The sequence below is a fragment of the Bombina bombina genome, chromosome 5, assembly GCF_027579735.1.
Source record: "Bombina bombina isolate aBomBom1 chromosome 5, aBomBom1.pri, whole genome shotgun sequence".
Classification (NCBI taxonomy): domain Eukaryota; kingdom Metazoa; phylum Chordata; class Amphibia; order Anura; family Bombinatoridae; genus Bombina; species Bombina bombina.
In genome coordinates, this window is record NC_069503.1 from 746,237,174 (window position 1) to 746,262,214 (window position 25,041).

General features: G+C 35.5%; 1 protein-coding gene across 1 annotated transcript in view; it reads left to right on the top strand.

The window, feature by feature from the left end:
- The first annotated feature begins 3,335 nt into the window (after window positions 1-3,335).
- The window catches only part of MRS2 (magnesium transporter MRS2), a 47,998-nt gene continuing 26,292 nt past the window's right edge, over window positions 3,336-25,041 (top strand). Inside the window, exons 1-8 of the mRNA XM_053714796.1 lie at window positions 3,336-3,571; window positions 6,988-7,061; window positions 7,961-7,997; window positions 8,959-9,071; window positions 12,070-12,243; window positions 12,916-13,046; window positions 17,515-17,631; window positions 23,524-23,676. Of these exons, the coding sequence (XP_053570771.1) occupies window positions 3,388-3,571; window positions 6,988-7,061; window positions 7,961-7,997; window positions 8,959-9,071; window positions 12,070-12,243; window positions 12,916-13,046; window positions 17,515-17,631; window positions 23,524-23,676 (983 nt within the window). The 5' untranslated portion in view covers window positions 3,336-3,387. The remainder of the gene's footprint in view (window positions 3,572-6,987; window positions 7,062-7,960; window positions 7,998-8,958; window positions 9,072-12,069; window positions 12,244-12,915; window positions 13,047-17,514; window positions 17,632-23,523; window positions 23,677-25,041) is intronic.

A 25,041-nucleotide genomic window follows, 5' to 3' on the forward strand; every position in this document is an offset into this window, starting at 1 on the left:
ACCACACCCCTTCTCATTACAGAGATGCACATCACCTAATATGCTTAATTGGTAGTAGGCTTTCGAGCCTATACAGCTTGGAGTAAGACAACATTCATAAAGAGGATGATGTGGTCAAAATACTCATTTGCCTAATAATTCTGCACTCCCTGTATACACACAAGTTTACAATCTAGAGGATGTAGGGTGGGGAAACAGAAGATGTGAAGTAGCTTATCATATGGACTGTAGCTGAAGTAGTTCGACAAGGTAATTCAAGATTTATTTTGTCTGTTATTTAAGAGGAACTATCAGAGAAGATATGGTAAGCCTTTCAAAATAAGTGGGTTTTCAAAGAACATTTGAGGTATGTAAGGTGGGACAGTATGATGGAGTGGTGTTGAGATTTCAATTAAGTAGGAGCATTGCAGGGGAAATCTTGGAGGCATTAGCAAGACATATAAATAATGGGAGTGGATAGTTGGAGGTTGACCAAAGAGGACATTTTGGAGGTTTTTGGCGTTTAAGAGCCATAAAAGTGTCTAAAGAAAATGCTCTAATGTGTTAGAGCATTAAATAATTGCACTAGTGCTTGCATATAACTGTGTGCTTAACCCCTGCACCAGGGTGAAACACATAGTCAAAGGAACATGACCCAAAAATATAGCAGTGTCAAGTATTGAGCCTGCTCTACTAAAAGGAATGGAAAGCCCACAATTTTTATTGTGAAAAGGACATTAAACATTTTGAAATGGTAAAATAAAATGATAAACTAAATATACTATATATAAAAACAAATCTGTAATATACTTTTATTATTTATTTTGTCCCCTTTTCCTATAATTCTATTCTGAAATTGTGAGCTTTTCAGTTCCAGATAGAAATGGAAGTGCAGAACACTGTTATATTCCACACAGCCATTGGCTGCATACTCTAGTAACCTATTTATAACTGTCTCTAATTGGCAACAGCAAATAAGGTAACCTAAGTTACAACATGACAGTTCCCATTGTTTTATAGACACTAAAATGTTGCACTTATTTTGTCAATATTTAAACATCCAATGAAACTTTAAAAAATACATCTACATGTTATTCTCAGACTAATCTTTTCTTTGAATGCATCATTCTTTCTACCATTTTTTATGTCCCTTTAAATTTCAGGAAAAGTGGGCAAAATAAACAATGAAATAATAGGGCAATGTTAAAAATGCTATGCATAATTTAACATTTTATATTACAATGTCAAGGTGTTTTCTGTCCAATTAATAGTGTTTTACCAGTTATAAATTACAGAATACAGCACATGTAGCCTTAGTGTTTGTGTGATTGATTTTCATACAATAAAATGCTGGACCTGAGTAATTGTAGCCACTTGGCAACAATGTACTGGCACTATACATTAATTTTTTTTAAAATGAGGCAACATTAGTTGGCAAAAAAATATAAATAAGATTAGAATATTTCAGTTAGGGCCCTATTATCAAATGATCTCCAGTATAGAGCATTCTATGCGGAAGCCTGCATAGTGAAATAAACAGCTATCAAGCACAAAATTGCCTTTCTAAAATCCTATGAGACGTCTTAGATGATCTCACCAGAGAGCTTTAGAGAATCAGGTCCTAACAGCCGATTCTCAAAATCTCTCCAGCATGAACTGATATTGTACTGCATATTTCACAGAACTCAATTCACTAAAAAATATGTCAGGACCTGGAAGTCCCAGACACATGAGAGCTGCCTCCCATAGAAGCTAAATAGTCTCTCTGGCATAGCAAATCTAATAGGGAAAGTTATGTTAACATGGGAGCAGTTGGAATTGACAGAAATTCAGTTTGCAGCAAATACAAATAAAACTGAAATGGTTCCACTATAGTTAAACTTGTATTTGCTTCTAGTTTAATAGATATTATATTTCTGTCAGTTACTTAAAGGGACATGAAACCCAAAAATTTTCTATCATGACTCATATAGAGAATAAAATTTTAAACAACATTCCAATTTACTTATATTATCTAATTTGCTTAATTATTTAGGTATTCTTTGTTAAAAAAAAAATAGCAATGCACATGGGTGAACAAATCACACAAGGCATCTATGTGTAGCCACCAATCAGCAGCTACTAAGGCTATTTGGATTTGCTTTTCAACAAAGGATATCTAGAGTATTAAGTAAATTAGATAATAGAAGTAAATTGAAAAGTTTTTTTTAAAATTGCATGTTCTTTCTAAATCATGAAAAAAGTGGGTTTTGTGTCAAGTGTATTGTGAATTTTGAGCAAATGTCACCTGAATTAAATTGACAATAAATCAATGTAAAATGCTTAAAGGGACACTGAACCCAATTTTTTTCTTTCATGATTCAGATAGAGCATGCAATTTTAAGCAACTTTCTAAATTACTCCTATTTTCAAATTTTCTTCATTCTCTTGGTATCTTTATTTGAAAAGCAAGAATGTAAGTTTAGATGCAGGCCCATTTTTGGTGAACAACCTGGGTTGTTCTTGCTGATTGGTGGATAAATTCACCCACCAATAAACAAGTGCTGTCCAGGGTCTGAACCAAAAATTGGATGGCTCATTAGCTTAGATGCCCTCTTTTTCAAATAAAGATAGCAAGAGAAGGAAGAAAAAATGATAATAGGAGTAAATTAGAAAGTTACTTAAAATTGCATGCTCTATCGGAATCACGAAAGAAAACATTTGGATTCAGTGTCCCTTTAAGAGCTCCTCTCTTTTTCTATTTGTGCTTGCAAGCAACCTATTGGAGGTGAATGGCAAACTGTACCCTGGACATTGTCCTGTTTTCCCCCATTGTGCATCAGTATTAACTAAATCACTATTTTAAAATGGATATAAAACTCAAAAATGTATTTAATGATTTACTCCTATTACCAAATTTATTTTTTGGTTATCCTTTGTTGAATGAGCATCAAATTCACTAGCTTCCTGAATACATCAGGTAAGCCAATGGAGATATATATGTGCGACCACTAATCAACAGCTAGCTCCCAGTAGTGCTTTGCTGCACTAGGCTACCTAGGTATACTTTTCAAAAAAGATACCATGAGAAAATAGCAAATTAGATAACAGACATAAATTTGGAAGTTGTTAAAAATTTTGCTGTATCTGAATCATGAAAGCAAATATTTTTTGTTTCATTTCCCTTTAATTATATAACAAAACTTATATTTGGCGATTCGGCTGAGATATAGATTATATATATATATTTGCGGCTTTGTCTCCCTCAATAAAGTTTAGTAAAGACCACAACTATACAACTCCAATCTGCACTAGAAGAAGCTGCCTTCCGTACACACCCACGTGAATTATAGTCACTACTACGGATGCTCGGGAGGGACAGGAAGCATACGCTCACTCGTTTTGCGATCACTGTCACGCTGTCCTTCCATGGAGTTGTCCTATGTAGTTTGCAGGCTGAGAGCCGGCAAACGTTTGTGGTCTGTTCTTCAAAACAGTGTCGGGGTCCGAGGCTGCAGCTGGTACACCCTTTTCGATTCAGTGGTTAAAGAGAAGCGGGGGTCTAGGTTTCACCGGCCCGCTGTGTGTGGAATCGAAAGGCTTTATGGCTGCAGTGAGTTACGTGAATTTGGGACATAATGCGCTAATGGCAATTCTGAGCTGTCATTCGGCTCTACTAATAAACACATTGCGATTGAGTTATTATTGTAGGACGTTTTGTGGAATTAATATGAATATATCAATTGTTATATAACTAAAATATAATTAATTTGTTTTGAAAGTTGTTAATCTTTTCTAATTTGCAAAATATGTGAGTTTGTTTTTTAATTTGGCTGACAACCAGAAATGTGAGTTACCTGAATAACTTGAGTACCTCTGCCAATTTTATAAGTAAGAAAAATGTTTCTAGGAACAGTTAAAGATTCCTAGTTTTATTCATTACCACAAGGGGCAGTAATAAAAGCTTTGCTAAAGTAATACCCAGTATCACAAGGCTAATTTATACTAGTATGCATTAAAATATAATGGATCTCATCCCTTTATTTCATTTCCCTTGGGGACAATTTTGTTGTGCTTTTGAAATTCACAATTGACGCTTGATTTATTTTTTTATATGCCTTTGATTCCCTCAAGTCCCTTATTAGTGGATACCTTTTGTTGTTGTTATTGTATTGTAGAGTGCCAACAGGTTCTGCAGCGCTAAAGAAGTGGGTCAAATATGCAAATTGAAAATTATGGGAGACAAGGAGATAGAGGGCCCTGCCAAGAGTTTCACAGTTGTAAATCATCTCATGAAAGTGATCTACAAAGCAACTAGAGCTCTTAGGCTTACATGCTAAAGGGGTTCAAGGGGATAGCTAAAAGAGGAGAGGAGCTAAAATAGGTAAATGTTAGTGTATATTACAGTAGAGTCTTTAAAGGGACACTGAACCCACATTTTTTCTTTTATGATTCAGATAGAGCATGCAATTTTAAAGTGAAGGTAAACTTTGATGAATGAAAGCCCATTTTTTTTAAATGCTATTAAAAACAGGGGCACTTTCATTTATCAAAGTTTAGAAGGCAGCTGTTTTGATTAAAAACTTACCTTTGTTTTTTTCACAGCCAGAGCGGCTTCCCGCACCCGGAGATCCTCTCTTCACACGTCATCAATGACTAATCCAGCTTCCTCCAATCACGGCAAGCCTCAGGCAATGACTACCCTGGGGGGGAAAGCCGTGATTGAAGGAAGCTGGATTAGTCATTGATTATGTGTGAAGAGAGGATCTCCGGGTGGGGGAAGCTGCTCTGGCTGTGCAAAGAAGAGAGGTAAGTTTTTAATCAAAACGGCTGCTTTGTAAACTTTGAAAGAAAGTGCCACCATTTTTAATAGTATTTTTAAAAAACGGGATTTCATTCATCAAAGTTTACCTTCACTTTAAGCAACTTTCTAATTTACTCCTATTATTTTTTCTTCGTTCTCTTGCTATTTTTATTTGAAAAATAAGACATCTACGTTTTTTTTTTGTTTAGGACTCGGGACAGCTCTTTTTTATTGGTGGATGAATTTATCCACCAATCAGCAAGAACAACCCAGGTTGTTCACCAAAAATGGGCCGGCATCTAAACTTACATTGTTGCATTTCAAATAAAGATATCAAGAGAATGAAGAAAATTTGATAATAGGAGTAAATTAGAAAGTTGCTTAATATTCCATGTTCTATCTGAATCGCAAAAGAAAAAATGTGGGTTCAGTGTCCCTTTAAGGAGTGCTTAAGTTTGAAAACTAGAGGAGAGTCGTGTAGAGCGAGGCAGAGAGTTCCACAAAATAGGGGCCAGTCTGGAGAAGTCTTGTAGACGGGAATGTGAGGAGTTAACAAGAGAGGAGGAGAGAAGGAGGTCATGAGCAGAGCTAAGGGGACAGGAGGGAGAGTATCTGGAGACTAGGTTGGAGATATAGGGTGGAGCAGTGTTATTGAGAGCTTTAAAAGTCAGGATTTTATGTTTTATTCTGGAGGTTAGAGGAAGTAAGTGAAGGGACTGGCAGAGTGGTGCAGCAGATGAGGAGCGATGTGTAAGGAAGATCAGCCTGGCAGAGGCATTTATTATGGATTGTTAGGGAGATAGACGGCAGCTAGCGAGGCCGGAGAGGATGGAGTTGCAATAGTCAAGACAGGAAATGATCAGAGAGTGGATTCAAGTCTTAGTTGTGTCTTGTGTGAGGGAGTGGCACATTTTGGAGATATTGTGAAGGTGGTAAGAATTGGCCAAAGACTGGATGTGGGGAGTGAAAGAGAGATCTTAGTCAAGTGTGACCCCAAGACATAGGGCATGTGTGGTTGGCGTAATGATTGTATTATCAACAGCTAGAGAAATTTGGGGGGTAGGTATTTTGTAAGAAGGGGGGAAAATAATGAGGTTAGTTTTGGAGAGATTTAGCTTAAGGTAGTGAGAGAACATCTAATGAAATATTAGAAAGACAGTTAGTGACACAAGTTAAGGTATAGTAAACCCCAAATTTTTCTTTTTTGATTCAGATAGAACATACAATTTTAAACAACTTTCCAATTTAATTCTTTTATCAAATTTTCTTAATTCTCTTGTTATCCATTGCTGAAGGGACAGCATTGCACTACTGACAGGAAGCTGAACATATCTATTTAGCCAATCACAAGAGACAAATGTGTGCAGGCATTTTTTAACAAGGGATACTAAGGGAACGAAGCACATTTGAAAATAGAAGTGAATTTAAGTGTCTTAAAATCACTTGTTCTATCTGAATCATGCAAGTTTAATTTTGACTTTCCTAGCCCTTTAGTAAGGAAGAAGATAGGTCCGGTGCAGAGATGTAGATTTGGGTATCGTCGGCATACAAATGGGACTGTATTAAGGAACAATGTATAAATTGAGAAGAGAAAAGGGGACCAAGGACAGAGCCTTGTGGTACCCCAACAGAAAGTGGTAAAGGGTCAGAGGATGTGCCAGAGAAGGTAACACTAAAGGTCCAGTTAGAAAGGTAAGAGGAGAGTCACAAGTGAGCTGTGTCACAGATGCCAAAAGATTGGAGGGTTTGGAGCAAGAGAGTGTGGTCAACCTTGTCAAAGGCTGCAGACAGATCAAGAAGGATTAACAAAGAAAAATGTACGTATGATTTTGCTGTAATTAGGTGGTCAGTAACCTTAATGATTGTAGTTTCTTTGGAGTGTTGTGGGCGAAATCCAGATTGCAAAGGATCAAGGGGTGAGTTAAATGTGAGGAGCCTTTCCAGAAGTTTTGAGGTGAGGGGGAGTAGGGAAATAGGGCGGTAGTTGGATGGGTATGATGGATCAAGAGAAGATTTTTTGAGGATAAGTGTAATTAGTTCATGTTTAAGGGATGAGGAAATATACCAGTGCTGAGGGAGAGATTAAAAATGTGTGTATAAAATAATACATAAATATACCTTTATTTAAACAGCACTAATACTGTGAGCTAAGAAGTATATTTAGAAAACAGGAGGCAAAGACATAGAGAACTGAAATAATCACATTGTTGGTGTTCCTCTTTTAGGCAAATTATATCGTTTTTTGACCACTGATGCATCTCAAGCCACATTAGCCAGTGTTTCTCCAGTATTTTCTGTGGTAAGTGCACTGATGGGTATACAGGGGGAAAAATGAGGTTTAAGGGACACTAAACCCAATTTTCTTTTTCATTATTCAGATAGAGCATGCCATTTTAAGCAATTTTCTAATTTACTCCTATTATCAATTTTTCTTTGTTCTCTTGCTATCTTTATTTTAAAAGCAGGAATGTGATGCATAGGAGCAGGCCCATTGGTGGGTAAATATCAGCCTCCAATAAGCAAGCGCTATCCATGGTGCTGAACCTAAAATGGGCTCGCTGCTAAGATTTACATTCCTGCTTTTAAAATAAAGATAGCAAGAGAACGAAGAAAAATTGATAATAGGAGTAAATTACAAAGTTGCTTAAAATTTCATGCTTAAAATGTCATGCTCTATCCGAATCATGAAAGAAAAAATGTGGGTTCAGTGTCCCTTTAGTGTGTAAAATGCCATATGGATGTTAGAATGCTTGTCTTGGCAATGAATTGTGTTTGTGACTTCTACCAGTCGTCCTTCCAACTTATAAGATACATTGATATAATTTAGAATGGACTTCACTGCCGTTTGTGCAGTTTATTTGTGTTTAAACATATTTGGTAGTTATAAGGCCAAAATATTACTCTTTCAACCAGTAATTTATGTGAATGAAATACACGCTTGAATCAATAAATCTTTCAGGTGTAATGCTATGTAAAGCACATTTTTGTGGGTTATATACAGACTTATTGTTATTCAATTGCTGTTATGTTTTTCAGTATAATTCTAACTCTTGTTTGTTAGGTCCTATGATGTGTAATTTTTTTTTATAATAAAGTTTTAACCATTTTGTTTTCCTTTGCATTACTTTTTTTTCCAACAATACTTTAATATTCTGTTCTATTTTTATTCCTAAAGTTAGAGGTGTTTTCTCATTGCAGATAAAATTTGATGGAGCTGGAAACATAATGTCTTTTGGTAAGTGCCAGAACAGGTATTTTTTATTTTGTTTTCCTGCATATTACCCCTAAATGTTTGCAGTAGGGTACACAAAGTCTTGAATGTTAAAGGCTTTTGGTGTTTTCCATTCAATCCAAGAACAAAAAGTTTGTCTATGATATTAAAGTGAATGTAAATTTTGATGCTAAAGTGCCCGGTTTTTAAAAATTCGATTAAAAACAGGGGCATTCATCAAAATTTACATTTCACTCCTGTTGTGAAAAAAAAACTTACCTTTTACTCTTGACAGCAGCTCCAGCTTCCTCCAACCGTTGCAAAGCCTCTTCCTGGGTCTAAAATGAGGAATCTGGCTTCCTCCAATCACGGCTTTGAATCAGACACTGATTCCCCCGGGGGGAAGCCGTGATTGGAGGATTACCTATCCATCATTTCTGACATCAGAAATGGCTTGCGACAACCGGAGGAAGCTGGAGCTGCTGTGAAGATTAAAAGGTACGTTTTTTTTTCTCAACAGGAGTGAAATGTAAATTTTTATGAATTAAAGTGCCCCTGTTTTTAATCAAACTTTTTAAAAACCGGGCACTTTAGCATCAAAATTTACATTCACTTTAAGCTTAAAGGGACACTGAACCTTTTTGGTCTATTCAGTATTCTGGACAGCAATTTTTTATTGGTGGATGAATTTATCCACCAATCAGCAAGGACAACCCAGGTTCACCAAAAATGGGCCGGCATCTAAACTTACATTCTTGCATTTCAAATAAAGATACCAAGAGAATGAAGACAATTTGATAATAGGAGTAAATTAGAAAGTTGCTTAAAATGTCATGCTTTATCTGAATCACAAAAGAAAAAAATTGGGCTCAGTGTCCCTTTAAACAAAGTGTGATTTTTATTGTTAATGTCATTACTGAGAAGCTATCTTTGCCATATTCATTGTTTGTGTTTTTGTTTTTAGTTATTGTTGTTTTTTTTGTAGAAAGAAAAAAGACAGAGTTGTATCAGGAGTTGGGTCTTCAAGCTCGTGATTTGAGATTTCAGCACCTTATAAGCATCAATTCTAGAAACAAGAAAATCATTTTAAGACTTGAGGTATTTAGTTTTACAAGCAAATTGAACTTTATTTATGATGTGAGACTACGATTAACAGTACAACATGCACTAAATGGTAAAAATGTCCATCTTTGTAATAACGTTTCCAATAGATCTTTAAGATGCAAGGTCTTTCAATAGTTTTGTAGACCTTATTTATATAATGAAGTAATTTAATCCTCTAGTATGCTTAATTCTATTATTATGTTAATGGAAGCTCATACCTGAACTATTCTGAAGATAATTATTAAAGGGATACGTTTAGTGTAAAATCTCCATGCTCTTATTCATTAGCGAATTGAGTAGTTATATTTCACCAAGCAAATGGTTCCTCAGTCACTGTATCAGAATACTTTAAAACCTGCTTTATGTTTGGAATTCCATGTAGTTATTTCTCACTGGCTGGTTTATATTATGGGGAGGATTTTTTGTTGAGTCGTTGCAGAATCGGGTTAAAATAGTTCCTTATATGATGTAAATACCAGTTCTAGATCTGTGCATTTGTAATCATATGTTGTACTTCTGTAACAGTGTTTAAAAATACTGAAAACCAAGCAGTGTAAAAACATTGGCAAGTACAAACTTAACTTTTTCTATAGAGAGATGAATACAGATTAATAATATGAGTAGAGACTTCTCAGTGATGTTAATGTTTTTTAAACACATACTGTACGTCCCCTTTTATAAAAGGAAAAATAACATCCTAAAGTGATGGTAAATTCTACCCTTTATAAAAACAGGTCCGGAATGTTAGTGATATTTTAGATGGAGTTTATTTAATCAGGTTTAATGAAGATGCGCTATACCGTTTTCATGTAGAGCTGAAATTCAAATACCCTGCGCTCTGCTGCCCACTTCAAATTACATTTTTCTGTGAGCTGTTTGAATTGTTGTCTGATCTGTGCTCTCCCCATATGGCACTTTTGTTGTAGCTAGGGCGCTGATTGGCGAACAATTCAAACCGTTGGCTCACAGAAAAACTGACTTCTAAAGTGGATGGCGGAGCGTGGGGAATTTGAATTTTATATCTATATTATAGCGCATCTTCATTACAACTGATGAATTAAACTCCATCCAAAATATCACTAACATTCCGGATCTGTTTTTATAAAGGGGAGAGTTTACCATAATTTTAAGATTTCATGCAACAACCTTTTTCATTATGGATTATTTGTTTATACCATGGGTCACTGGGTAGTGAATATTGATAAGGACATTGTGCTCTGTAATTGCCATCCTGATGCCAGCTGGTGGGTGAGAACAACATCCAGATCTTGCCTTGAGCTCTGACCCACTGTACAAGCCCGTGCAGTCCACAATTTCGTTTCTACTAATACTTTTGAGTTTGCATCCTGGTCGCTGACTGATTGGAATTGAGAGTGCAGATACCCGAGGAGATATAGATAGATATATATATATATATAAGAAATGGATGGTTAGCGCTGCAAAGCATAAAAAATAAAACCATATATGGATAAACAGAATTAATATATCAATCACAGAATATAAAAGTGATAAAAAAATACCATTAAAATAAAAATAAAAAAGTCCATAAACACATAGGTAGAGTATTGAGCCAGGAGCAATGTAGTAAATATTCCAAATGATCCCAGGAAATCTTCAAATACAGTTCCCCCAAGGATGTAAACTTACTTGAAGAACCCTCAATCCATATGAGGTAAGTAATGACTTAATCACCATCCAATCCCACTGACTTAGCAAGCCACTGCTTTGAGATGCGAGTCTTCTATAGCTCCTGAAGTATCCGTAATTAGAAACTTTCAGACCTCCTCTCCTCCAGTATTAATAAAGCTTCACAGGTGCTCATATAAAGCAAGGAAAAAGAAGGAACACTGATAGTGTAATACCGTTTTTTTTAGGCTTAAAAACACAAACAGTGAAATGCTACTCACAAAGATAACCTCAATAAATGAGGTAAATATTCAGCAAAAAAACAAAGAACTGTGGCATACAATCAAGTCAGCTGAGATTCAGTAAAATTTGGCAGTCAGTAAGATCCTTACGCGTTTCAGAGCTATACCTCTGATGAAGAAGGCAGACGAAAGTCACCTATGCCTTTGAAACGCGTAAGGATCTTACTGACTGCCAAATTTTACTGAATCTCAGCTGACTTGATTGTATGCCACAGTTCTTTGTTTTTTTGCTGAATATTTACCTCATTTATTGAGGTTATCTTTGTGAGTAGCATTTCACTGTTTGTGTTTTTAAGCCTAAATAAAACGGTATTACACTATCAGTGTTCCTTCTTTTTCCTTGCTTTATTAATACTGGAGGAGAGGAGGTCTGAAAGTTTCTAATTACGGATACTTCAGGAGCTATAGAAGACTCGCATCTGAAAGCAGTGGCTTGCTAAGTCAGTGGGATTGGATGGTGATTACGTCATTACTTACCTCATATGGATTGAGGGTTCTTCAAGTAAGTTTACATCCTTGGGGGAACTGTATTTGAAGATTTCCTGGGATCATTTGGAATATTTACAACATTGCTCCTGGCTCAATACTCTACATATGTGTTTATGGACTTTTTTTATTTTTATTTTGGTTTTAATGGTATTTTTTTTTATCACTTTTATATTCTGTGATTGATATATTAATTCTGTTTATCCATATATGGTTTTATTTTTTATGCTTTGCAGCGCTAACCATCCATTTCTTTTCTATCTTTATTTTTAGAAGGGGGGAAATAGAGAGTCTCCCTTTGCATTCAGGTGTAGCAGCAGCTATTGGCATTTATAGAAGTAATACTCTATTTTTAACCTTGCAGGATTCTACTTGTTTGTTATATATATATATATATATATATATATATATATATTTACACACACACATTTACTAAAAGGGTTGGCTTCTAAATTTTGGACAGCATTTGTCAAGCCTTGCCATTAAAAAAACAGTTTAGTATGTTACAAAAAATGTATTCCTATCACTGTAAAAACTGAAGATGCCTGTAACTATTGTATTTTTCTTCCTTCCGCCAGTCCTTAAAAGCTGTTATAACCTCAGAATATCTTCTGATATTGGATTATCGGAACTTAAACCTGGAGCACTGGCTATTCAGAGAACTAGCACCTCAGCTAGCAGGAGAAGGGCAGTTAGTGACATATTCCTTACCTTTTGAGTTTAGAGCTTTGGAAGCAATCCTACAACACCGGGTGAGTGCCTGTGCACTTGTCTAATAATGTCTGTAATGATTTTGTTTTAGTAACTACATTTGTTTCAATTAGTTTTTTTTTTTTCTTTCCTTCTATAATCTGATTGTCTTGAGGAAGTGATTACGATTTTAAAGTTCCCAAATGTAACAATTCATATTTTTCGGTTAAAATTACTCAAGTGAGGATCTTTCATTTTTACCTTTTTAGCTGCCATAATTTAAAAGGTACCATAGCATTGCACATAGAGCAAATAATTCCTGCTTTAGCTCCTCTGCAATAAAATGTTATGAATTAAAGGGACATTCTAATCCTTTTTTTTTTTTTAGGTTTTTTGTCTTCAACCTAATTTATACAAGTCCCTATATGTTTTAGTTTATAAAAATGTAGTGATAGAGAAATGTAATCTTTAGTATGCTTAAGCATCTGTGCAGAAAGCCATACTGTTATAGAAATGTATACATAATAAACATGCTTTTGCCCCTGCATTCATTGCACATTATAGCCCTATCAGTGACTTGCATCCTGCACGAGAACTTTGTAAAAGGAGCAATCCTGAAAATTAAATTCCATAGTGCTCCTAAAATGAAATTCTGTATTTATATTTTCATCATTGTCCTGCAGTCTTTAAAAATCACTATATTTATACTTATAAAGGGTAATATTGTCATCTAGATCAGCACTCTTCAGGGGAGACTTCAGTTTTTACAGCCATATATCCTGGAAACCTTGGAAGCTTTGGTGGACCCAAAACTTCTATCAATAGATAGAAGCAAATTGCACATTTTACTGCAAAATGGAAAAAGGCAAGTCTCTCTTGTAGATGAAACTTCAATAATAATGAGTGTTAGAGTTTGATTGTAATAAACTATTATACTTTCTTTATGGTACCTTTTACCTTCATTCCACAAACCGAATACAAAGTGCAAAACCTTAAGAGTTCATTTTGTGAAGAATAATTTACAATGTAAGATAATCCATGATCTCGACAGTATAGCCTTTCTTGTTTTTAATGTAAGACATAATAAATTCTAGATAAACATATACTTGAGAATATTAAGTTTTACATTTTATAGATAAATGAGTATAATGTAATGCCAAATTGTAGAATTATATCAATCAAGCTATTTTAATTTAGTTTTATATGAAACCTGACTGAAAGGGCCATATTAAAGAATCCTTAAAGGGAGACTGAACCCACATTTTTTCTTTCGTGATTCAGATAGAGCATGCAATTTTAAGCAACTTTCTAATTTAATCCTACTAGCAATTTTTCTTCATTCTCTTGGTATCTTTATTTGAAAAGCAAGAATGTACTTTTAGATGCCGGCCCATTTTTGGTGAACAACCTGGGTTGTCCTTGCTGATTGGACAGCACCAATAAACAAGTGCTGTCCAGGATCTGAACCAACAATTGGCTGGCTCCTTAGCTTAGATGCCTTCTTTTTCAAATAAAGATAGCAAGAGAACGAAGAAAAATTGATAATGGGAGTAAATTAGAAAGTTGCTTAAAATTGCATGCTCTATATCAGAGCTTTCCAAACTTTTCATCTTGGTGACACACTTTTTAGCCCTATATAATTTCGTGACACAGTAAATCAGTTGTACTAGCAAACAGGAGGTTAAACTAACTTGTCTTAAGAGATACAGACACATACATAAATTATATAATAACGACATGTATTTACAAGTAACAGTATGTATGTGCAAGAATTAAAAAATAACTACACCAATACCTACTTATTATTTTAATGGGATGTATGAGGTTGATGGGATGAACACAGTTTCTGAATATTTGGTGGAATATTAGATAAAGACACTCTCATTTCATCCTCAAGCATTTTTAAGCTTCCATTTCCTATCCATATATCAAGAGCAGGAGTAGCAATGCACTACTGGGAGTTAGCTGCAAAAAAAACCCCACTGACTTCTGACTTCAGCTCAGCGTTTAAGCTGCCGCCCTCGATGAGTCTGATTGACTACTGCCCGCGCTGCAAACACACTGCTGTCGCACTCACTAACTACACGTGCAGTCACGAGCCAATTAAGGAGACTACACGTGCAGTCAGGAGCCAATGTGCCGCCAAAGCCACCAATTGGAATAGTTTCAGTTCCCACTGAGCTGCGGCAATAGGATAAGATGATCTGTGACCCCCTAGGTATCAATCAGGTGTCAACCATGTGATATCGGTAGCAAGCAGGCAGAAAGTCAGAAACCCCCCCAAAAACAAATAATAATTAAATTTAAAAAAATTTGTGCTGAAACAGGGACACACCTACACACTGCTGCCGACACACTAGTGTGTCCCGACACACAGTTTGGAAAGCACTGCTCTATATGAATCACAAAAGAAAAAATTTGAGTTCAGTGTCCCTTTAAGAAAACATCAATAAACAAACTGTGTTTAACAATGCCCTATGTAAAGGGACATGAAACACAACATTTTTCTTCCATTATTCAGATAGAGAATACAATTTTAAAAAGGTTTCCAATTTACTTTTATGATCAAATTTGCTTTGTTCTCATGTTCTTTGTTGAACGGAGGTAGGTAACGTGCACATGCCTGAAGCCCTACATGACAGGAAATAGTGCCGGCATCTAGTGCTCTTGCTAATGTATAACATTGTTGCAAAACTACTGCAATATAGTGCTGCATACACGTGCACACTCCCTGCTTTTCAACCAAGGATAACAAGAAATCGAAGACCTTTTAATAATAGGAGTAAATTAGAAAGTTGTTCTATCTGAATCATGAAAGAACACTTTTGTTTTTTTATCCCTTTTAAGATCTAGTAAACAAAAAATGGCCTAATTGTCCCTTAAAGGGACACTGAACCCAATTTTTTTCTTTCGTGATTCAGATAAAGCATGCAATTTTAACCAACTTTCTAATTTACTCCTATTATCAAATTTTCTTCATTCTCTTGGTATCTTTATTTGAAAAGCAAGAATGTAAGTTTAGATGCTGGCCCATTTTTGGTGAACAACCTGGGTTGTTCTTGCTGATTGGTGGATTAATTTAACCGACCAATAAACAAGTGCTGTCCAGTGTCTCAACCAAAAAAATAGCTTAGATGCCTTCTTTTTCAAATAAAGATAGCAAGAGAATGAAGAAAAATTGATAATAGGAGTAAATTAGAAAGTTGCTTAAAATTGCATGCTCTATCTAAATCATGAAATAAAAAAATTGGGTTCAGTGTCCCTTTAAGTGTGTCTAAAGTAAAAGAAAATTTTAAACAACTTTCCAATTTACTTCTATTATCAAATTTGTTTCAGTCTCTTGGTATTCTGTTGGAGTAATAGCAATGCACTACTGGGAGCTAGCTGAACATATCAGGAGAGCCAATGACAGCTGACATATAAGTGCAACCCCCAATCAGCTCATATCAGCTGCACATAAGCCTACCTATGTATGCTTTTTAACAAGGGATACCAAAAGAACAAAACAAATTAGATAGAAACATTGTAGATGTATTTTTTTTTTAAGTTTTATTAGCTGTTTAAATATTAACAAAATAAGTGTAAAGTGTTATTGTCTATAAAGCCATGGGAGCTTCCATGTTGTAACTTAGGTTACCTTCTCTGCTGTGGCAGTGACCGTTATAAATAGGTCATTAGAGTGTTCTTAACTTCCATTTCTAACTGGAATTGAAAATCCTACAATTTCAGAGTGGAATTACAGGAAAATGGGACAAAATAAGTAATGAAAGTATATTGCAGAGTATATAGTTTTTAATGTCCCTTTTTAATATCCCTTTTAAAGGTATAGGTCAAAAATGCGTTTAAATTTTAAATACAATCATTTTTGTAATATACTTCAAGGGTGCATTTTAGTTTTAAATAGAAGCATTTTGCAATATACTTCCATTAGCAAAAACACTTCTAGTAAAAGTCATTAGTTTTTCAGCAGCATACACATATATGCTATGAGGGCCCGTGCACTAGCAATCAGCACCATGTCTGCTCAGAGAGCTGGTGGTGGTGTGTATTGTGTCTTTGAAGACTTAATTTGTGTCATACAAGTCATTGCTGACTCTCTAATGTGTGGCATTTTGAATGCTAGTACACAGCAGGCAGGATATGTGCATATGCCTCTGTAAAACCGTTCTCTTAATAGAGTATATTGAAAAAAAAAATGCTTCTATTTAAAACTGAAGTTTACCCATGCACATTTCAAATTTGACCTGTCTAACACTTTAAAGGGACAGTCAATACCAGAATTTTTGTTGTTTAAAAAGATAGATAATCCCTTTATTACCCATTCCCCAGTTTTGCAGAACCAACACAGTTATAATAATACACGTTTTACCTATGTGATTAACTTGTATCTAAGCCTCTGCAGACTGCCCCCTTATTTAAGTTCTTTTGACAGACTTGCATTTTAGCCAATCAATGCTTACCTCTAGGTAACTTCACGTGCGCAAGCTCAATGTTATCTATATGACACACATGAACTAACGCCCTCTAGTAGTGAAAACTGTCAAATTGCTTGCACATAAGAGGCGGCCTTCAAGGTATAAGAAATTAGCATATGAACCTCCTAGGTTTAGCTTTCAGCTAAGAATACCAAGAGAACAAAGCAAAATTGGTGATAAAGGTAAATTGGAATGCCCTATTTGAATCGTGAAAGTTTAGGACCAGTCAACACTGTAGATTTGCATAATCAACCAATGCAAGATAACAAGACAAGGCAATAGCACTTAGTCTGAACTTCAAATGAGTAGTAGATTTTTTTTCTCACTATTTTAAGTTATGTCTTTTAATTTTCCACTCCCCCTGTACCATGTGACAGCCATCAGCCAATCACAAATGCATACACGTACCATGTGACAGCAATAAGCCATTCACAAATGCATACACACTTATTCTTGCACATGCTCAGTAGGAGCTGGTGACTCAAAAAGTTTAAATATAAAAAGACTGTGCACATTTTGTTAATGGAAGTAAATTGGAAAGTTGTTTAAAATTTCATGCTCTATCTGAATAATGAACGTTTAATTTTGATTGAGTGTCCCTTTTAAGTAGAAAGTTAGTGTGCATTCTTAGAAATTAATTGTTTATAAAGCAAAGACAAAACATTTCAATGGAATAATTATAACTTTGTTAGTAGCATCCATGAAACACTTGATATGCAAAATAAGTTAATAAAAGCATTATTATTTTGTATATAGGCACATTTAAAATGGCCAACCATCTAGAATGCCCCCAAAATGTCTCCTCTGTTCATAAGGTGCTTTTATTATTATTATTATTATTTTATTTTTTTGCCATAGTTTATCAGAATTAGAAACTGATATTAAAGTTTTCAAAGAAGCAATACTAGAAATACTGGATGAAGATGAATTAATTGAGGAGTTATGTCTCACCAAGCGAACAGATCCTCAAGCACAGTAAGTATCAGAAGTACCTTAAACCTGTTTTATATTTGAAATTCCTTGTAGTTATCGCTCACTGACTGGTTTATGGTATAGGGAGAGGATGTTTTGTTGACTCATTGCATGTTGCAGAATCTGGTTAAAATGGTTCCATATATGGTGTAAAGACCAGTTTTGTAATGGGCCTAGGCCTAGGCCTATTGTTTGTAATGCTGACATACAAGTGTTTACCCCGAGTGTTGCTGTAAACCACAGGATTGTAGTGTGTTACTGTGTTTATTTATTTCTTCTGTCTAATAGACAGGGAAATTGTAGTAATTAATAAATGAACATATGTTGTATTCGTTCATTTGTTTTGTTAAGATAATGTACAAATATTGGTCAAAAAAGTTCAACTTTGTTAATTTGTCCAATGAATAATGATTTTCTAGGTTATATCCTTTTTTTTTTTTTTTTGTATGTGTAATGATAATAGGGCTGTGCAATATGGGGGAAAAATCACGATTCTTTGATGAAATATTGAGATATTTTAAAACCTACATTTCTCCAACATAGGTGTGTCCGGTCCACGGCGTCATCCTTACTTGTGGGATATTCTCTTCCCCAACAGGAAATGGCAAAGAGCCCAGCAAAGCTGGTCACATGATCCCCCCTAGGCTCCGCCTTCCCCAGTCATTCTCTTTGCCGTTGTACAGGCAACATCTCCACGGAGATGGCTTAGAGTTTTTTGGTGTTTAAATATACTAAACCTGGTTTTCTTCCGAAAGTTGTTTCTAATAAAAATATTAACCAGGAGATAGTCGTGCCTTCTTTGTGTCCTAATCCAGTTTCAAAGAAGGAACGTTTGTTGCACAACTTAGATGTAGTTCGTGCTCTCAAATTTTACTTAGCAGCTACTAAGGATTTCAGACAAACATCTTCTTTGTTTGTTGTTTATTCTGGTAAAAGGAGAGGTCAAAAAGCAACTTCTACCTCTCTCTCTTTCTGGCTTAAAAGCATTATCCGATTGGCTTATGAGACTGCCGGACGGCAGCCTCCTGAAAGAATCACAGCTCACTCCACTAGGGCTGTGGCTTCCACTTGGGCCTTCAAGAACGAGGCTTCTGTTGATCAGATATGTAAGGCAGCGACTTGGTCTTCACTGCACACTTTTTTGTCAAATTCTACAAATTTGATACTTTTGCTTCTTCTGAGGCTATTTTTGGGAGAAAGGTTTTGCAAACCGTGGTGCCTTCCATCTAGGCGACCTGATTTGTTCCCTCCCATCATCCGTGTCCTAAAGCTTTGGTATTGGTTCCCACAAGTAAGGATGACGCCGTGGACCGGACACACCTATGTTGGAGAAAACAGAATTTATGCTTACCTGATAAATTACTTTCTCCAACGGTGTGTCCGGTCCACGGCCCGCCCTGGTTTTTGATCAGGTCTGTTGAATTAATTTCTCTAACTACAGTCACCACGGTATCATATGATTTCTCCTATGCATATTCCTCCTTTACGTCGGTCGAATGACTGGGGAAGGCGGAGCCTAGGGGGGATCATGTGACCAGCTTTGCTGGGCTCTTTGCCATTTCCTGTTGGGGAAGAGAATATCCCACAAGTAAGGATGACGCCGTGGACCGGACACACCGTTGGAGAAAGTAATTTATCAGGTAAGCATAAATTCTGTTTTTGCATTACACAAAATGTGTCCCTTTGCAATTTACACTGCAGACTGAATAGGCTAGATAAAAGAGCCCCACCAGTCCGCCATCTTCCTTGTCTGTGCACACCTTAGCACTGAAGCAACATACCACGAGGCAAGTTAAATGGTGGCGGTAGCGTAATGTGCTGTGACATTGACGTGATGCTTCCTGGTCCGCCCCCCGGAGGCGTGATCAGTGCTACTGCTGGGCTGGAGCATTTGTGTGACTCACATGACATGTTAAAGGGACAGTCAACACCAAAAATGTTATTGTTTAAAAAGATAGATAATCCCTTTTCCCATTTTTGCCGAACTAACACTGTTCTATTAATTCACTATTTACCTCTGTGATTACCTTGTATCTAAGCCTCTGCAGACTGCCCCTTTTCTCAGTTCTTTTGACAGACATGCATTTTAGCCAATCAGTGCTGCCTCCTCGGGCGTGAGCACAATGTTATCTATATGACACACATTAACTAACAACCTCTGGCTGTGAAAAACTGTCAAAATGCAAAATAAGAGGTGTGTCCTTCAAGGGCTTAGAAATTAGAAAATGAGCCTTCCTAGGTTTAGCTTTCAACAAAGAATACCAAGAGAACAAAGCAAATTTGATGATAAAAGTAAATTGGAAAGGAAGCCGTTTTGGGCTTCTTTTTGTTAATTTTATTTTTTTGTATTTGTTTTGATAAATAAATTGCAGCCTCATGTGATTTTAGATATTGTATAACTTTGTATCGCTATTAATTGCATCATGCGATTAATTACACAGCCCTACTATATAATATCTACCCTGTTACTGCCAGCTAAGGAAATAAATAACTGTGTGTATGATATATGTTTGACTGTGTATATGCATATACTCATGTATTCAATGTAAAAGTTTTGGCACCTAGATTCTAAAATAATCTGTAAAGCTGTGCTTTATACCCTTACTGTTAATGATCACATTTTACCTGTGGTTTTCAACCCCAGTGCTCTGGATTCTACCCCTAGCTCTTGCTTTAATAATATCCAAGAATGAACAGCCACTTATTTTCCCAATAGGGATAAAAAATGTTTTTTGTATTTTTTTTAATACCTTCTTGCTTTATATGTATTTAATTTTCTGGGGTTTAGCTCAACTGTAAACATTCCCCTTAGGGTAAGGGGTTTTGTGGTTTGCCGACAAACACTTTTGTCCTTTTGGGAACTGATTTCTATTTAAACGGCTTTGTTACTGAAGGGCATAATTACTCCACTTAGATATTCACACCTGCTTGTCCTCCATTGAATAATTGTCAGCTAATGACCATATGTTGTTCAAAGAGTCCCTAAACTTCCTTTCTTGTTTGATGTAAAGTGGGAGAAAATGTTTAAAAATATAAGGCAAAGACTGAAAACCAAAACATCAAAAGGCTGGTAAACCAATAACAAAATGACACATATTAGTAGGAGGCTGAATAAGCTCTTTTTATTGTAGAATGGGTACAATTAAAAACTGTAAATGTACTGGAGAAGGAAAGACAGTAGTAGTTTATTTTTAGGATCTACAGAAGAGATACACGAAACATGAGTAAAACTGTTCTGTTTGTGGAAGCTTAAAGAATAAGCAAAATTAAGATATGTAGCAAGAAATAGCTTATACAATAAACACGTATGAAAGACAATGTGGGGAAATATTTACCAATGTGTTTTTTAATAAAATCTAGATTATTCCTACATGTAGTAAGGATTATCAGATTTTTTTTACAAGAGCAGAGATTCATATTTTGCTAGTTTTTGTTCTTTAAAGGGACATTAACCACTTTTGAGAATGTAATAAAAAATGATAAATCACATATAAAATAAACTCTGCAACATACTTTCATTATTTATTTTGTCCCCTTTTCCTGTAACTCAATTCTGAAATTGTGAGCTTTTCAGTTCCTGTTAGAAATGGAGTGTGCCATTGGCTGCACACTCTAGTGACCTATTTATAACTGTCTCTAATTGGCCACAGCAGAGAAAGTAACCTAAGTTACAAAATGTCAGCTCCAATTGTTTTACAGACACTAAAACTTTACATTTATGTTGTCAATTATTTAAACAGGTAATAAAACTTTTAAAAAATACATCTACATGTTATTGTCAGACTAATTATTTTCTTTGAATGCTTCATTCTATCTGGCATTTATTTAGTGTTTTATGTCCCTTTTAAAAGCACAACCCATTGTGCTTGCAGGGAAATCAGATCTCCTTATTTTATCACTGTTACAATACTGACCTGGAAGCTGGTCTCTGTTACAATCTCACTCATAACAGGTAGCATATTTTCACTGCAGTGACTTAGAATCAACAGCGTAACTCAGCTGGAACTCACTGAATTGTCCTTGCAATTGGGATTACAGCAAGTTGGAGATCTTTCCAAAGAATAGACCCCAGCATACCCCAAACAAAAGAGATAGAGCTCACTTGTCAGTGTATTGAAAAACTGGTTTATTAGAGGCAGAACAGACTCTCTTTAAAAAAAGACCTACAGCATCGGTAACTGTTATTTTCTACCAGTCAACTGAAACATGCAAAACATAATGAATAAATAAAATGAACATACATTCAGGAATATTATAGCTAGCATTGTCACACCTCTCCCTCCTAATTATAAAGGGCAGACTGGTTTGGTTTTCCCGAGACTCCACAATGTCTGACCTGTTCAGTGGCATCCCTTCCCAGATGATGGTTTAGTTTGACCTGGTCAAGAGAAACTGGCCCACGGGTTTCTTCAAGCAAATCAGGAAGGGATCGGTTTTCTTGGTTTCCCTGAGGAGGGTACATAATGTTCCACATACAACTTAAGCAAGCTAATATGGAACAAGTGTTGACAACTTTATAGAGGATCCTGAATTACAACATATGTGGTATTAAGCCTTTTACTATCGGTCCCAGGCCCTGACCACTTGGCCTGTAGTTTATTTTGGGAGTTGGGTATGAGAACTAGTACTTTCTGCCCTACTTGAACTCACTGTACCTGGCAGTGCGATCATACCAGACCATCTGAATGATAGGTAGGGGGGTGTAAAGGCATTTGAGAGTTATCCCCACCTTTGCTGACATGTACGTCTTCTGTGACACCTGGCCAAAAAAAACCTAGCAGGCAGCTGGTGGAGCATCTCACTTCCAAATGACCTGCCAGGGGTAGTGTTGAGTTACCACTAGCTGCTTCTTATCTAACCAGGGTTGCACTGGGTTAGGACTTTTGATAATAGAAAAAGGGCAAGAAAGCAAAGGACCACCCAGGAAATGGTGGAGGAACAGCACAGAGGAGAGAAACGGCTACAAATAAGTGTCTGTGCTGGCAGACCTGCCATAAGAGGATAGGACACTGAAAACACCCACAAATGTGGGATAGGCAGAGCAGACTGCAAAGAAACCCCCCCCAAAAAACCCATAGTGAAACGAGGGTAAATTACTAGGATTAATAGAAAAAAAGGAAAAAAATAGGGGGAAAGGAACATACAGGTAGAAAACCCTTTATCCAAACTGCTTGGGACTGGAAAAGCTTTGGATTTCGGAATGTTTCCATCTTGAAAATGGGACAGTTTGGAGAGGGGATGGGACTCAATTCTTATGTTTTTAAATGTCATAATACAACTTGTACATATAACCTAAAGGTATATGTATATATGTGTGTATGTATATATATGTATATATATATATATATATATATATATATATATATATATATATATATATATATATATATATATATATATATATATATATATATATATATATATATAAAAATAATATTAATCAAAAAGTTTGGATTTGGGAATTTATTCATGTAGTAATATTAAAAGTAAATGCTCAATAAAATACAACAAACAAAAGATAAAAATAAAATCAACAATATGTTAGGAGTCAAATGTTTTCACTTCTCTCACTGAGCAGCAAAAGGAAAGAGGGAGTTTAGAGACCCTTTGGACAGTAGATTTGAGAAAGCTCAGTAACTGATTTCCTCTGCTCCTCTCAGCTGTGAAATATCATTGGCTTCTTTATATTTAGCCTTATGCTGCTGCTGTTGTGTTTTCAATTAACTTCACGGTTTTATTATTGTTCCTTTTAAAAGTTACCTGAGTTGTAAAAATGAGAGAGAAGCAAAATATTAGCCTCTGTTCTTGTAATAAAATTTGCTTCACACACTCTGTTTGCTAAATATAACTTTGCTCAGATGTTTTCTCGCTTTAATTACCTTTTTTTGTGTACAGTGAGGAGAGTGCGTCCAGGATAGACCATGCTGAGGAAATGGAACTTCTGCTGGAGAATTACTATAGACAAGCAGAAGATCTTGCTAATGCTGCTAGAGAACTAAGAGTGCTGATTGATGATTCAGAGAGTGTGATATTCATAAACCTGGACAGGTAAACCAATAATCTGTCATAAGTGGCTACAGTATATGATCTCCACCCCAGCCAGTGAGACTGAAAGTTTACATTATGTTAATGAAAGATGAAACATATAATCCTTCTTATTGACATGCACCTGATACATGCATATTAAGACTCATATGTGTTTTTTAAAATCTCTTGTTAAAACACTCTTCCCACAAAGGAATTGTGTAGTTTATTATTTTAAGTGGACCAAGCACAATTACTGCCTTATGTATCTAGATCGTTATCTTACATTATGGATACCAAGTATAATTTTTTTTTTTTTCTTACGAAAAAGCTTCTATACATCTATAGTAGATATTCAGAGGGCATAGGGTTTATCAATAACCTCTTAAACTGGGGGGGTGCTAAACCACAAATCTATTCTGTTATAAGTTTAGTAAAGATTATTTTGCTCTTAGTTGCTTCTTATTTGAATATACTTTTTATAAGCAAATTATGGCAGAGTTTTATTTTCCAATTTCATCTCTACTTATATCAAATATATTTATTAACACCATTGATGTTTATGCTTGAAAAAACATAATTCAATTCATTAAATGGGTGTAGCTCACAGATACTGTATTTAGCATGTGGTTTGCCAGTACTGAACCTTATTACAGTTTTTGAGGAGTTTAAATTCATTATAGTAGAAGTCGTCATGTGCACTTTTATATACCTTGGAGTATGAGTATGGGCAGCTAAAAACACCTTTTTGTAAAATGAATAGATTATACGATGTAGTCGTTCTCTTCCCAATTTGTTTAAAGTCCCAGTTTATATGGAGGAAAGGAATTGTGAGGAATGAAACTAGATTGAATAATTATCTGAAATGTCTCAGCGCTTACTTTCAGTATGCTATCCAGCCAGACTGATAAAATTAATAAATTAATATAATAGAACAAACAAAATTATTGTGCAGCACAATTAGGAAAGGCTTTGTTTTCGTCTCTTTTTTTAAAAAGATGTGCACATATTTAACAAAATGTTTGCATATCTTATTTAATATTACTGTATTCTGCAACCTACCAATGCACACATTTAGAAGAGGCTTTGACTTACTTGATGAATGAATGCAAACGTATAGGAAGTACCCGCATCCTGTCTCAGACAACTATTGGCAAGATTAGCTTGGGTTATCACCATTGTATTGGCTGCCAGAATAGTAATTTGTTTTTGTTTTTTTACCATCCATAAAATGATCAGAAATATTGTATAAAAAGTTTCCTTACGTTTGACCCTAGTATTGTAAAATATATAGTAATTATGGGAAAATGTATTCTGGAGGAAACTCAAGAAAATGTAAGGATTGGATTACACAATTTAAATGAAAATCAGTACACAATCTAATAACAG